Here is a 16,265-nt window from a genome sequence, read left to right as displayed (position 1 = left end):
TAGTATGGCAGTATATGATAGGATCGATCAGACTACCTAGGGTTAGAGTACCCTAGGGAGTCTGAAAAATAGTAAAAGTAAAAATAAAAAAAAGTTTAAAAAAAAAAAATTATAATAAAAAAACCTAAAAATTCAAATCACCCCCCTTTCCCTAGAACTGATATAAAAATAAACAGTAAAAATCATAAACACATTAGGTATCGCCGCGTCCGAAAATGCCCGATCTATCAAAATATGATGTTTTTTCACTACGTTTAACCCCGTAACGGAAAATAGCGTCCAAAGTCGAAAATGGCATTTTTTTGCCATTTTGAAAAATATAAAAAAATTAATAAAAAGTGATCAAAAGGTCGCACAGTCTCAAAAATTATAGTAATGAAAACGGCATTAAAATTCGCAAAAAATGACACTATCCACAGCTCCGTACACCAAAGTATGCAAAAGTTATTGGCCCCAGAAGATGGCAAAATAAAAATATTTTGTACAGGAGGTTTTAATTTTTTTAAATGTATGAAAACATTATAAAACCTATACAAATTTGGTATCCACGTGATCGTACCGACCCAAAGAATAAAGTAAACATGTCATTTGGGACGCAGAGTGAAAGCTGTAAAATTCAAGCCCACAAGAAAACGTCACAAATGTGGTTTTTCACCATTTTCACTGCATTTGGAATTTTTTTCCCGCTTCCCAGTACACGCCATAGAATATTAAATACCGTCACTATGAAGTGCAATTTGTTACGCAGAAAATAAGCCATAACACAGCTCTTTATGTGGAAAAATAAAAAAGTTATAGATTTTTGAAGTTGGTGAGTGAAAAATGGAAGTGAAAAAACTAAAAAAGGCCAAGTCGTTAAGGGGTTAAAGATAAATGACAAACATATATAGGGCATTCATTGTGTACTGGTGTATTACAAAACATCGCCCCTCCGGCACCAATCAACCCCTGGCTCTGGCTTGAACCGTTAAAGTGGGCCATTGTTATACATGTGCTGTTTATTTGGGGTATGTGCAATTAGGACTTATATAGCCTCGCATGGCAGTCATGAAAGGGTTAAACACTCCAAAATACCTCATTTTTCATGGTTTATAGGATGTATAATCCCCCCTGATACCTGGCAGTGGGCTCTGTCATACCTGTATTTTCCACTGAATTCTCGGCTTGGTAGTCAGCCTCGGGTACTCGCTCAGTGCCAAGCAAGGTTTTGAGAGGCCAGAAAGTTCAGATTAGTTTTGAGGACTCTAGCGGGACTATAAAAGAGTGAAAAGACATTGTAAAAAGAAAATGTTTAAAAAAAAATCAATTAAAAAACAAAGCTACATTTTATTCTTAAAATGTAAAAAAGTTGCAAAAACGTTAAAAAAGATGCATGCAAAAATGACAACCTTTCAAAAGCAAGACCACCCTGACTTTTGGGATAAGACATAGACCTGCATTGCTCCAACATTTCCCGCAGTCGTCCTGTTACATGAGAACTGCTGGAGAACGCCCAGGCCTGCCGCTTCGCTTAGTGAGGTACTTTGTCCCTCTCGCGGCGCCGTAGAGCGGCGGCCGTGGTTGCTATGGCTATAGGGAAGGTTAGTGCGGTGGCCGCCGGGCTGGTTCTGTGATCCCGGGCGCGGTAAGTACCGAAGATAAGTGTCCTCCTGTCCCCTCACATCCTGCAGGCTCACCCCATTGTCTCATCCGCTGAAGCATTACTCTCATTGGAGGACATAGAAATCATGACATTCTGTACTGGGAAAAGCTGGGTGACTGGAAATGTGGCTTCGTTTACAGTTTACATAGAGTTAATTCCAGGGACTCAGCTTTCCCAGACACTTTTCCAGGGTCTCAGCGTTCCCAGAGTGTGATTGTGCCCATTCCTCTATGTAACACATTCCTGGCTGTGGAAAAGCTGGGTGTCAGCTCATTGGCTGGAGCCATCTATCTCCCTACACTGATCTCCATGCTGATTGGTGGGGATATCCTTTCTGATGATGCATTATACTATGGAGGTGACATAGGCCATGGCGATGTACACATTGGACCCATCACGTCCTCGCTATAGACTGGCTCAGTGGTTACGTGCACCATATAAGCTGTGATGTGATGCCCCCTCTCAGGACTCTATACCAGCATTTCTTGTACCCACTAGATCACATCCCCCTCTCCTCTCCCTAGAGAATTATGGTCAAAAAATGTCAGCGTCTTCAAGAGGACAATCCAGAAGTACAGCGCCAAGAAGTAAGAGCAGTCCAGCTCCTTCAGCATCTGCAACCGCGGCCGGTGCAGGTCATGTGAGGCCAAGCGATAAGCTGAACCCCAAGACTATAGACCCGGTGAGTAGGTAAAGGTCCTGATCCAGAATAATGATCTGGCATACAGGCAGCTGAGAGCAACTTTTCTATAGGAGCGCCCATTTACTGCAGGATTTAGCAGAAGCTTATCTTACGTCATAGTTTATACGGTTGGAAAAAGACACTTGTTCATCAAGTTCAACCATGGAAGGGAAGGGATTGCATGAGGAAGGGATTTAGGGGAAACAATTCTATATAACATAACCATCAATGTTATTCAGGTGTAAAAAGGCATCTAGACCCTTCTTGAAGATGTCCTACATACCTGTATTATATAAGATAAGATAAGATAATCCTTTATTAGTCCCACAGTGGGGAAATTCACAGCGTTACAGCAGCAGAGAGGGTACAGAGAGTGAAGTACAACAATAATATTAGGGATAAATGAACAAAAAGAAAAGGGGGATAAAAAGACAAAAAAGAGACAGTTTGATGTTTAGTCTGTGGATGGGACCTGCAGGGACTGGTTAGGTGGGGGGCGCAGGTTACTTCTGTTTGGGCCTTGTTTGTTGAACAGCCTGATGGCAGCGGGGAGGAATGACTTACGATAACGCTCCCTCTCACACTTGGGGTGAAGCAGTCGGTCACTGAATGTGCTCCCCAATGCCACCACAGTCTCATGCAAGGAATGGGAGCTATTCTCCAGAATAGACTTCAACTTACACAGTGTCCTCCTCTCAGCTACCACCTGCACTGTGTCAAGAGGACCCCCCAGGACAGAACTAGCTTTCCTAATCAGTTTGTCCAGTCTGCTCCTCTCCCTCGCTGAGATGCTGCTTCCCCAACAGACTATGCCAAAGAAGATGGCTGATGCCACTACAGAGTTGAAGAAGCTCTTAAGAAGAGCCCCCCGCACTCCGAATGCCCTCAGCCTCCTCAGCAGGTGTAGCCGGCTCTGACCCCTCCTGTGAAGTGCATTTATGTTCTCTGCCCACTCCAGTTTATTGTTGAGGAGGACACCCAAGTACTTATAGGATTTCACTGCCTCAATGTCTGTCCCATTGATAACCACCGGTTGAGAATGGAGAATGGACTATGGAGAATCCTGGTGTGATTTGAAAGGCAAAATTCTTATCTTTACGCTTACACTAAGGTTCTAGGCGTCATAGAGCACATCTGAATAGAACCGTCTCCAATAACCTCTAAAAGTGACTCTTCTCAGCTCATTCACTTAAAATTTTGAAATGTATTTTTTTTAATTGGTTAAACGTGTGAGATATCACATAAAAGAGGGAATTCTAGAAAGGACACTTCATCCCCTACCTAAGGGGGGTTGGTACTTTTCATGGGGTAATACCTGGAGTCCCCGTGTTGTCATTTTTCGGTTCCGTTACTTTTATTGTGTCTCTGTTTGCTCGCAGTTTGCTGAGACCCAGCGCTCCTCCTCTGCCTTTGCAGCGATATATTCTAAAGGAGGGATTCCATGCAGGTAACTTCAGCTTTTGTACGTTTTTACATAAACAGCCGCTGTAAAGAAGCCAGAAGTGACAGCGCCAGGACTTGTGGGCAGCGTGTCCCTCTGTGCTGTTTGCTTGTCCTCTCTGTACTCCATAGACAGACAAATGGGGACATTTATCATACACCGGCAGATACATCACCAGGCGGCAGCCTCCTCATATATCTGGTAGCCGCCTGCGCTGGCATACAATGCACCAGGTGTAGATTTGCGCTATTACCGTTTAGACGTGAGCAGTGATAGGCTATAGTGAGTGTGATACTCCGTATCCTTCTTCACTCCACTCCCACTCAGCATGGGAAAAATAATCACACTTCCTAGCGGTTGCCAAGGCATTGCACTTATTTCAGGCACTCCGGAACTCCAGGCCGATTCTAGCCATGGCTAGTTGCTAGGGGTGTTCTTTTGCCATATCAGCTGTTCGGCCGGCAATATGTCAGGGTCAGGTGGCTGAACCTGAGAATAGACATTAAAGGGCACCTGTCAGGTCAATAAAACAATCTAGCTGCACACACTAAAGGAAGAATCTCACTAGCCCTCCCCCAGTTATTGCTCTGTTAAATTTCTAACTTTATTGGAACATACCGAAAACCTATGAAATACTGAGGTACATGGCGGTCCGATCAACCGACCTCGCTTCCAGCGGTCTGGCATATTCATGTGGGCGCCGTCCAAGGCACTCGCCTCTCTCAGCTTCTCCAGTGGGCCGCCACCCACATACAAAATCCCAGCGCTGACTGTAAGATTTGATGCTGCAGTCACCACCCCCTCATGAATACTCCAGACTGTCAGAAGCTAGGTCCCTCTATCGGACCACTACGATCCTCAGCGTTTCATAGCTTTCCGTATCTGTTTCCTTTAGTGTGTGCGGCTAGATTGTTTTATTGACCTGACAGGTCCTCTTGAAGTCCGCTCCTCTCTAGTTTTGGCATTCACCTCCTGGCAAATCTATTACAATGTGCACTAGTAACTGCCTATAAAGCTGTCTGGTCACACATGAAATAACTGTATGGCCTTGTAGGTGACATGTCCAGTATCATATCTTTTGATTGGTGGAGGTCAGACTCAGGTAATATCTGTGTATAATAGATATCACCGTATCCACCGTTCTCAATTCATCTCCTACAGCCAGTTGCACTCTCTGTGACTCAATCCCAATTTCCTCCCTCAATTTCTTGTCAATATTTGTCAATATGGGGGTTCTCTGACAGCTGAAACACTAATTAGCTGCTTCCTTTATTTGATGCAAGTGGAAGCTAAGCCTGCAGTACCTCTTAACGCCCACTGCGCAGTGGATGGAGACATCTATCTTTGAATCTTTTCATAGTATAGTAACCAGGCAATAGTAGCTGGGTGTCAATTTGCCCGTATTCAGCGACTGATGACCTGTCATCAAGTTGGAAAACCCCTTTAAGTTTGGGGCATGCATTAAACTAGGACTCCAGCCCCATTATAAAATGTATATTGTTGAGACAGTAATGAGTATAAGTTGTGTATTGTGAGTGCTGTTACTCATCTACTATGTGTGTTTCACAGATTGGTCCATGGCTCTGTAAAACACAAGTTACAATGGGAACGTTCTCCAGAAATGATACCATTCGACCCTCTGCTCATAACTTTAGCTGAGGTAAGCCAATGACTGTGATTTTATGCTTTTCCATGGGCCTTACAGTGTCTTGTCCCATATTATCTTGCGAGGTTGAGTTGTGATAGTTCAGAAATTGAAGAGAGACAGTCGCTAGCACTCGGCCGACCACTATTCCAGGTTCTATGGGCTCCTTTACATCCAGATTTGGCACAAGTCACACATCATTTACTCATACAGTTGTATGTGTCTTGCAAAACATTATCCACCTGGTGTGAAGTTATAGCCTGAAGTGCACATCATGGTGAAAGTTGAACCAATAGTTTTGAAGAAATTACTCCAGCAGGAATGTATTTCCCTTCTTGCACCCAAAACTTATTAAAGTGTATACAAGAGAAGTGCAGACATTGAACGCTTTGTTCCCTCCAGTACAGGCCCCGTTATAATCAGACATGTTTTGACATTTCGTTTTCCCAGTTTTTTTTTTTTTTTTGTAGTAAAATTCAGAGCCTCAGCGTATACTTGAGTATTTACAGTATGATTTTTTTTTTTTCCTCATAGTGAAAAGGCCAAAGACAAGGGAACATTACAGGCAGTCCCCTACTTAAGGACACCCAACTTACAGACGACCCCTAATTACAGACGGACCCCTCTGCCCACTGTGAACTCTCTGGATGTTACTATATTCCCAGACTGCAATGATCAGCTGTAAAGCCGGCGCCACACGTAGCACTTTGTCTGCGCTTGCAAACGCAGACAAAGTCGCGCCCACCGGAGCGGCCTCGGCCCGATTGCATCGGCGTTTCCATAGAAACGCGACTTTGTCTGCAAGCGCATACAAAGCGCTACGTGTGGCGCCAGCCTAAGGTGTCTGTCATTAAGTTTTATTGATAATCCTTGGTCCGAATTCAGGAAACAAATTTTGAAACTCCAATTGTCACTGGGACAAAAAAATTTTTTGTCTGGATCTGCAATTATAAAATATATAGTTTCGACTTACATACAAATTCAACTTAAGAACAAACCTATGTAACCTATCTTGTATGTATACTGCGTGTATAGATCTGTGTGGGGCTATACAAAAAGGGTGTTACAGTGCCCCCTTTTTCTGTAGTGCTGTTCTTACATAGACAGACACCAGAAAAAGCAGCACTATCAGGAGGGGCTACAGAAAAGGGGCCAGTATAGACTGGGGGGCTGCAGGAAATGGCACATTATATGGGTTGGGGTTAGAAACAAAGTTTTCAAGACAATGGGGCTCATTTACTAAGGGTCCGCGGAACGCATTTTAGTCGGGTTTCCTGACGATTTCCGTTTCGCGGCGCATTTAATGGGGTTTTTTTGGCAAACGGATCGGCGCCAGCTTACACGCGACACAAATCAGGTAGCGGGCCTTCGGACAACCCGACGGATTCAGACTACACACTGGATTTAACATTTAGAATTGTGTCGCAAGACACACACTTACAAGCATCTGGAAGAAGAAGGTGAACTCCGACGGGTGCAGGAACTTGGGTGCACGAGCTTCGTGAATCGCGCCAAACTTAATCTTCGTCAGACCATCCGAATCGGGGATCGCGACAGGACCAGATAAGTAAATTTGCACCCAAAATGATTTAGTGATATTGAAACATAAAATCCTATTAGTGTTGCTCCATACTCTGCTGGTTATGATGTGAATTGCAGCCTGGGAAGGGCTTTGTCCAAGTGCTTGGGGCGCCCCCTACTGGCGGCTCTAGTGATTGGTGGTGGTGTCACTGATTTCATGACCTGGATTCATGGGTCTACAGGTTACTTTCTGTGTATAAACATTTAAAGGGGTTGTCTAACTCAGTAATTTCTTTTTTTATATACCTTTGGCCAACAGATCGAAAATCTATGAAACCTTTAAGCATTTCCTTCTCATTATGTAATATATTTATAGCTCTGTACATCATCACTCTTGAGTAGTCTGGACGTGACGTTTCTCTCCTACGTTCAGTGAGTGATTGTCATTTAACACGAGAATAGTTTGGTAATTATTGTCAGGTGTCTTGCACCCATCATCCACTGCAGAGATCAATCCCGTCCCATCGCAGACATTGTATGTATCTGTCAGACGCCGCTGTGCGCTCCATGCCTCCGTGTTCTCTCTTCCCGAAGCGTTGGATTAATGGCTCTTCTATTTCCTATGTATTGTGTATTTGTCTGCATCATTTCATAAATGTTCAGCCGAAGAAATACAATATAGATTATACACGAACCTCCAGTATAAAAGTCAAATCAGCAATTAGGGGGTAGTACTATGGAGGGTTAAATTATTAAAATATAGCTTTTATTAATCAATCATAAAAAACCACCTTTAGGTGGATACAAATAAATATGTCAACAGGGGTAACACTGGGCACTCAACACCCGATACCCATGCGGAAGTGTATGTATGTGATAACACAGAGAGCAAATCAATGTGGAATACCTTAACTCAATAGATGATGGTCTCCTACCATGATTCCAGTGTCTCCAAGCTTGACGGGTAGGTAGTGGGGGCAACTTTGAACTGTCCTGTCCCTGAGGCCACCCCTTTAACTCCTGCCCTGACAAGGACAGTCCACATCTGTCCTTATCACTAAAGGTGTATGCCCACTGTCAGCATCACTTATCCCTGACGCGTTTCGTCATTAGACTCCTCAGAGGGATAGGAACTAATATCGCCTTCCACCCTTTGCGGTTAGGCGTGCGTGGAGCATATCAAGTTCGATGAAAGCATGTTATCCAACAGTGCTTAAGGAGATTACTGCACCTCTCCTGTCTTGGTGGTGGACCCGGAGAGTATGTGTGCAGGTTGGCGGTGGTGAGCGCCACAATACAGACACTTCCGCCTCATAAAGACCAGAAGCCCCGCCTCCGCAACCTGTGATTGGGCGCACCTCCATCCCTCCTTAACTGCTATAGGTCAAACCTTTGTCCGTCGTATGCGCGCGGCGGACCGCGTTGAGAGCATCTTCTCAGACGGACCTGAGTGAGAACTATTGCTTCATAACAGAACGGAAAGGCGGAGGAGAGTGCGCATGCGCAGAATCAGATGGGGGAGGTCTATGGGTCACGTCTCCTAGAGACGCTGATGCGTCCAGCCCCCGTGCTGGACGTGAATGTACTCTTAGTGGTATGACAGAATCTTACAGAGGATACCAGATCAACAACGATGTGGATATCGGACTAAACTTAGTGCATAAAACCTGAACTCTATTATGTACAATACACAATCGCAGATATTAGTGAACGTTTGATGACAACATAATGAGTAGGTAAGTAGTACTGTGAACCCGATGCCCCAACGGATCAACATTTTAAATGGAGCAAATTTAAAGTGATACACAGCATATTTATGCTAAGGATAAGGACAATATAGGTGGAATACACAATTTATGCTAGAGATGGGGACATAGGGGATAGAGATATAGGTTTGACCTATAGCAGTTAAGGAGGGATGGAGGTGCGCCCAATCACAGGTTGCGGAGGCGGGGCTTCTGGTCTTTATGAGGCGGAAGTGCCTGTATTGTGGCGCTCACCACCGCCAACCTGCACACATACTCTCCGGGTCCACCACCAGGACAGGAGAGGTGCAGTAATCTCCTTAAGCACTGTTGGATAACATGCTTTCATCGAACTTGATATGCTCCATGCACGCCTAACCGCAAAGTGTGGAAGGCGATATTCGTTCCTATCCCTCTGAGGAGTCTAATGACGAAACGCGTCAGGGATAAGTGACGCTGACAGTGGGCATACACCTTTAGTGATAAGGACAGATGTGGACTGTCCTTGTCAGGGCAGGAGTTAAAGGGGTGTTTACAAAACGCAACTGTAAACGCATTGTTAACACATCCACAAGCGCTAAGACTTGCGTTTTGTAAACACTTTTGTAAACGCAAGTGTTTTGTAAACGCAAGTGTTAACAGCTGTTTAATTAGGCAAATCACTCTTCAGCTATTCCAATGCGGTTTTAAATGCATGCGGTAAACGCAACGTGTGACCGCAACCCTGAGTTACTAAAATGCAATACTTTCTACACCTGCATCATTTACAAGAGAAACAGGTATGATAGTACTATCTGTGCCCTGTGCTCGGTTATAGCGACCAAGCGTAAAGTAGTACTATTTGGTCCTATATAAGTTGCAGCAACAGACAGAACAGCGGTAATATCTGTGCCTACATAGTTTACAGTGACAGACAGGAAGAAAATAATATATATACCTACATAATTTGCATCAAGTTACTGGGCTACAACACTTTCTCATTTAATGAGAACATTAACAGTCACAGTGACTGGATCTATGAGTAACTGTCCCCAGTTTATCATGATGGAATCTGATGGTAGATTTCCTGTAATATGAAACAAGTTGTAGAGAAATAGAAGGGGTTAATAGCCCCATTGAGTCACACACATTGCACAGCTGGTTACTATAGGAGCAGGTATTATGGAGGATGTGATGTTATTGTGTGTCTCGGCGTCTCTACTATGTTCTGTATTAGTTGTTTTTGAAACTTTTCTGTTTTTTCTTCTTTTCATGTCAGGGACTTAAAGAAACCAGACACCCTTACACATTCGTATCCCAGGAGGGGTTCAAGGAGTTACTTATGGTTCCCGGCGCTGCCGATAAAGCTCTGCCCATCTTGCCTAAAGTGGCCGCTGCATTGAAAGGTGCCCTGGTAGGTATCACACCTCATACCTGCACATCATTACATATTCAGGCAAACCTATAGACGATACGACTTCTGCCATAAGACAAACTCGGGCAATGAGGAGATTACTAACCAGATTTCAGTAATGGTATAACCCTAGGATATGCCAGAAGGGCTACAACAAATGTCTCTTGTATCCCATTTTGCTTTATAATCCAGGCAGAATCTTAAAGCGATATAAAAACAGATCAGAAGTGTTCCTGCTTTTACACTTAACGCGATGTATGGAGGCTCCATATGTAGCCAAAAGGCTCCTACTCACCATATGGAGGTCAGGATAGTGTCTTGCATTAGTACATGCTACAAAGACTTCAAAACCATCCCTGCGTGCTTGTGTTCCACAATGATTATCTCTCCATCTATGTTCTATAAACCATAAGTATACAGTCAGGGAGGCTGAGTTATAACTGTGTGACAGGAATCTGTCTAACTACAAGTAGTAACTGTGACACAAAATTCAGGCACTCGATTGTTACAATGCTCACGCCGATGTTGTTTTATTATGGCAAAGTGTAACAGTCTGGACTGTGATAGAAGTTTGTGCCCCCCTCTGTGGAGAGCCTGTGTTGTACAGTTCCTTAAAAACCGTATGGTCTGATGTCTTTGACGCATGGATCTCTATAGACTGTACAGACAGCATGGCAGATATTACATTCTCTTAAATTGATCTTGTGATGCAGACACATTAAAATATTTTGGTGTTTCCACTGTCGGTTCTCTGTGTTTGACATGCAGGTTCACGCTGACGGGGGAGTTTTTGAAAGAGGACTGAATGGTTTGGTGCAGTTGAGCGCCGTGGTGGGGCCGGCTCTCAATACTCATTTGAAGAACCTATTGACCAGTGTAAGTAGAAGGAGACGTAAGTGTAGATTGTACGGGACCACAGTACAGCGACCGCCTGTACGAAGAATCTTCACACATATTGTTCTTCACATTCTATTGTGAAGAACACCGTTCTGCACTCATGTCTTCTGATAAGTTAGCAGATGTATGGAAACATCTGCAATGTGTACTTCAGTGAAGAACACATTGCAGATGTTTCCGTACATCTGATAACTTATCAGAAGACATGAGTACAGAAAGGTGTTCTTCACAATAGTATGTGAAGATCAATATGTGTGAAGAACACATTGCAGATGTAACACGGGTCATTCTCCTTTTTGAAGTTCCACGAATATTCCATTGAATAAAAAAAACGAAGAAACAGGACTGACTTCCTTATTTCTCAATAAAATAACACATTTTATTGCAGAGTCTTGGTCCCCTTGAAAAATGCTCGAGTCTCCCATTGACTTCAATGGGGTTGGTTATTCGAAACTAGCACTCGAGCATCGGGAAAAGTTCGACTCGAGTAACAAGCACTTGAGCATTTTAGTGCTCGCTCATCTCTATTTATTCGCACTTAAAAATCATTCACATTCCTGTTGATGTGTGTGAAGTTATGAAACCTTATATTTTGAACAGGTTTTTTCTATTCTACTCAGTCTATTCATGGTAATTGGGATTCTATGTGATCCAATATTGAGCACAGAGTTGACCCTTGTTTGGCTCAATGTTAACTTCAAGTTTAAAAAAAAAAAAATTAAAAATCCATACTTTTTGGTCTTTTCTTCCATCTTTGTCTTTGACGTTGTATCCAACATAAAGTGGTCCAGTCATTTCAAGTTAGTTAAATGATTGTGGGGATCCTAGTGATGGGACCCCCATGGATCGTGATTATGGGGTCAATTATACCCTACATGAATAGAGCTGCACCAGCACCTTTGGGGTACAACAGACCCCCATTCTCGTGATCCATGGGGGACCCCACTGACAAGCAAGTTATCCCCTTCCACAAGTGATGTGGTTGGACAACCCCTTTAAATCATGTATTTTATGCCAATTACAGGCAACAAAATGGAATAATTGTCTCTCAATGTTCGTCACAGAAGGCCAGAAGACTGGGAAATGTAGAAGTAGAATGGAGGGGGAACGAAAAGTAAATTATTGTGTCTTTTATTATGTTATCCACTTTTTTTGGATAAAAATGAAACAAAAAATGTTACTACATGTGCAGAGTGATGTTCTCCTCCAGGTTTATACGTGATCATGGCTGTGCCTAGCTATATTAGGCGATGTGCTGATGTCACCGTTTCCTTGTTTTTCCTTTGTAGCTTTCCAAAAGATTAATGGACAGAAAATTTAAGGATGGAGTCACCTCTGCATTACAGAAGCTGGAGCAGTACGGGGGAAAGGTAAATGTGCTGTACCCTCAGAAGCCATTACCCTTTACTCCTCCACCCTACAGGTCCACGACCCTCACCAGCAATAATACTGCTCCTGGAGACACAACCTGGCAACGCGGGTCAGTACTTGGAGTGGGCAGAGCTGTTTTTTATCTCACCAGACCATGTAAATGCAGTCACATCTGCTAGACAAGTGTGTAACTATCCCTAGTACACTTCCTGTAAAGAGGTCTTGTCCATGGCCCAGTTGTGGGTCCATATTGTACACATACACAATGTAGTGCCCAAAATAAATCATACTGCCGCTTGTAATACAGAGGAAAATGTATTGCTCTAGTAGACAAGACCAATGACTGCTATGACTTAGTTCCCACTCCTCCCCCTACATTATTAGGACTTAGCTCCTACTCCCTGCTCCTCCCTCTCGGCTGCTGGGACTCGGTGTCTACTCACTACTCTTCCCCATTTGTTATTGGGACTCAGCTCCTACTCCCTACTTCTTCCCTTAGGTTTCTGGGACTCCGCTCCTACACCCTGCTCCTCCCCCTGGGCTGCTGAGACTCAGCTACTACTCCCTACTCCTCCCCCTTCACTGCTGAGACTCAGCTACTACTCCCTACTTCTCCCCCTTCACTACTGAGACTCCGCTCCTTCTCTTCCCCCTTCACTGCTGAGACTCAGCTACTACTACCTACTCCTTCCCCTCCATTATTGGGACTCGACTCATACTCAATGCTCGTATCCATCTGCTGCCGGGACTTGCCTCCTACTCCCTACTCCTTGCCATCTGCTGTTGGGACTCGGCTCCTATTCCCTACTTTTCCCTCTGCACCACTTTAACTCCACTCCTACTCCCTAAAGCTACATCCAGACGACCGTTAGGGGACGTATATACATCTCCCATAGGCCGGCAATGGGCGTACGGAGCGGTATGGTGCTGCACGTGCCCTATGTTTCCCCTGTAAGATCTCTATGGAGAGGGGCAGGGGCGAGCAACGCTTACCCCCTAATCCTCTCCTGTGCAACGACGTGTGCCGCACGGTGGGAACACTTTCGTCTGAATGTAGCCTAACGCTCCCCCTCTGCTGCTTTTAGCCAGCTTCTATTCCCTACTCCTCCCCTTCCGCTGCTTAGTCTTAGCTGCTACTCCCTACACATGCGCCTCCCCCTCCACTGCCGGGACTCGGCTCCTACTTCTACTCCTCTCTCTCTGCTGCTGGGAATGGGCACTTTCTTCCTACTCATCCCCTTTCTGCACCCTCCTCTCCCCCCCCCTCCTGCACCCTCCTCTCCCCCCCCTCCTGCACCCTCCTCTCCCCCCCTCCTGCACCCTCCTCTTCCCCCCTCCTGCACCCTCCTCTTCCCCCCTCCTGCACCCTCCTCTCCCCCCCCTCCTGCACCCTCCTCTCCCCCCCCTCCTGCACCCTCCTCTTCCCCCCTCCTGCACCCTCCTCTTCCCCCCTCCTGCACCCTCCTCTTCCCCCCTCCTGCACCCTCCTCTTCCCCCCTCCTGCACCCTCCTCTTCCCCCCTCCTGCACCCTCCTCTTCCCCCCTCCTGCACCCTCCTCTTCCCCCCTCCTGCACCCTCCTCTTCCCCCCTCCTGCACCCTCCTCTCCCCGCCCTCCTGCACCCTCCTCTCCCCCCCCCCTCCTGCACCCTCCTCCCCCCCCCCTCCTGCGCCCTCCTCCCCCCCCCCTCCCGCACCCTCCTCTTCCCCCCCCCTCCCGCACCCTCCTCTTCCCCCCCCCTCCCGCACCCTCCTCTTCCCCCCCCCCTCCCGCACCCTCCTCTTCCCACCCCCTCCCGCACCCTCCTCTTCCCACCCCCTCCCGCACCCTCCTCTTCCCCCCCCTCCTGCACCCTCCTCTTCCCCCCCCCTCCTGCACCCTCCTCTTCCCCCCCCCTCCTGCACCCTCCTCTCCCCACCCCCCTCCCGCACCCTCCTCTCCCCACCCCCCTCCCGCACCCTCCTCTTCCCACCCCCTTTACAGTTAACATAAATGAAAGTTGGGTTTATCTTTTCCTTGTTTTCTCCAAGGAAAGTCTCGGAATCATCAAATCTAAAATCCCAACCTACTGCTCCATATACAGCTGACGTGTGGCCGCACAGGGATGTTATCAGCCACAGTCCTGATGTCACCCTGAAGATGTCGCCTCTTGACATGAAGCGGAGACCAAACCGCAGCAGTTCTTTATTTTGTGTTTAACCCAAATGTGTGTTTCCCTCAGAGTTGTGCAAATATGAGATTTTATACCTATGGAGACAACGCAATGATATATATAATGTTATATGTAACTTGCTATCATCCCGGGGAGACCATCAGTATTTACTTGATGAACTGAGTACAAGGTATATCAAAGAATTCTATATTTTTTCTACTATTCTTCAAAGATTGAACTTTATTTGATTAAAACTGCAATAGCTTAAAATAGATTTATTTATATTGCTAACTAAGTGTCTCCAGAATCTTCAGGAGTAAGAACAGCTCCATTCTTCCTGTAGTGGCCAAGTTTTGTTACTGCATATTAAGTTAAATCGAAGCAGAGCGACCCAACAACTACACATGAAATGCATCTCTTCTTGTGACAGTTCTTATTAAACCACAGATCCCATATGCAGCACATATTCTATGGATATCCCATCTATATAGGTGGAAGGTGCGTGCCTGAACTTTGGGTATCACTTACCTTCCCTCTGTTGTGGTCAGGCTTCCAGGCCTACACATGGTTTGTGCTTGAATGCTACTTATGTCCTGCATTTTATCTACTCAAAAGCTACTATACTGCTATTAGATATACGGCCACTGGACAATCCCTTTAAGAAGTACAAAAGGAGTGAATAATAGTTGAGTGGTGAGCCCTAGATACTGGTGTATAAACCTAAACCTTCTACGTATCCCATTGCCTACAATACTAGTACTTACTCTGCAGATCCCCGTGTGCCTTCACATGGAAAATCATTGCTCTCAGACACTCATTTTATATCATTTTAAGCCCAGTATCTGCCCAGGATTTCTTCCCACCTAAGGTTCATCCTTCTCTATTTCTCGTATTTGTACTGAATGAAAGATTTCTTCGCTGTGGAATCATTTTGTAAACTGAGTGTATAAGTATTTGCCTCTGAGCTTCTGAGATGTAATTCAGTATTTTTCTATCCATTAAAATCATTCTACTAAAATATTTATTGCATTTGTAGAAAGTACTACCGTGGAGGCTTGTTTCCTTCTTGTGTGCTGTTATGTGTGTATCTGCCTCTCGCACTTCATAATCCTTAATGCCTCAGGATAGAGGAGGGGAACACCACTTTTCAATGGCGGCTCCCTCTGTGGCTCTTTCGCTTAGAGTCCATCTCACTGACCGACACAGGGAGAAGAGGAAACAGGATGAGTCATAACTCTCCTGCTGCAGCCTCTCCTATTCATCACTGCGCAGGCATGTAAACAAAGATCCACTGAGAGATTGCAGTCAGCACTAAAGTAAACATTCAGGGATTATTATATCACGGCCGTGCAAAATGAAGATACAGTGCGCATGCACCAGTGCTTTGGAGGCCTTGATGACATCAGCGGCTCTCGGGAGGAGTTTCAAGCATGCAAGGTGCGTTCATTGTTATGCTAGTGACCGCACACTGTGCGCCTAGGAGCACCAAATGGGTCACATGCCTAGTGTATAAATCGGATTTTTGACAACTGTATATGCGGTGCCTTATCAAGACCACCTTCAGCATCACCTTACCTACCCCTGTGTAAAGCTATGTTTGGCTCGAAATTACCATTTTGAAATGGTGGATTTCCTTTAAGGCAGTAATGGCACATGGTCAACTTATGTAAAAGAGGGGCCAACCCCTTTCAGGTTCAATGAGTTTTATAACAATTTGTTGGGGATCACTGGCAAAATTTTATAAGCGGTGGGCACCGTGGAAGACCACTCCTGTGG

At 45.3% G+C, this 16,265-nt stretch overlaps 1 protein-coding gene across 1 annotated transcript; it reads left to right on the top strand.

Moving 5' to 3' along the window:
- Positions 1-1,469: 1,469 nt before the first annotated feature.
- Positions 1,470-15,507, top strand: PACRGL (parkin coregulated like). Its single transcript, XM_072126020.1, has 8 exons — positions 1,470-1,624; positions 2,167-2,324; positions 3,704-3,771; positions 5,335-5,425; positions 9,935-10,069; positions 10,838-10,945; positions 12,256-12,336; positions 14,368-15,507. The coding sequence occupies exons 2-8, from the start codon at positions 2,184-2,186 to the stop codon at positions 14,422-14,424; spliced, it is 681 nt and encodes a 226-aa protein (XP_071982121.1). The 5' UTR covers positions 1,470-1,624; positions 2,167-2,183; the 3' UTR covers positions 14,425-15,507.
- The last annotated feature ends 758 nt before the right edge of the window (positions 15,508-16,265 follow it).

The sequence above is a fragment of the Engystomops pustulosus genome, chromosome 1 (genome assembly GCF_040894005.1).
Source record: "Engystomops pustulosus chromosome 1, aEngPut4.maternal, whole genome shotgun sequence".
Classification (NCBI taxonomy): domain Eukaryota; kingdom Metazoa; phylum Chordata; class Amphibia; order Anura; family Leptodactylidae; genus Engystomops; species Engystomops pustulosus.
Note: the sequence above shows the minus strand (reverse complement) of the source record. Positions and strands in the feature narration are given on the sequence as shown.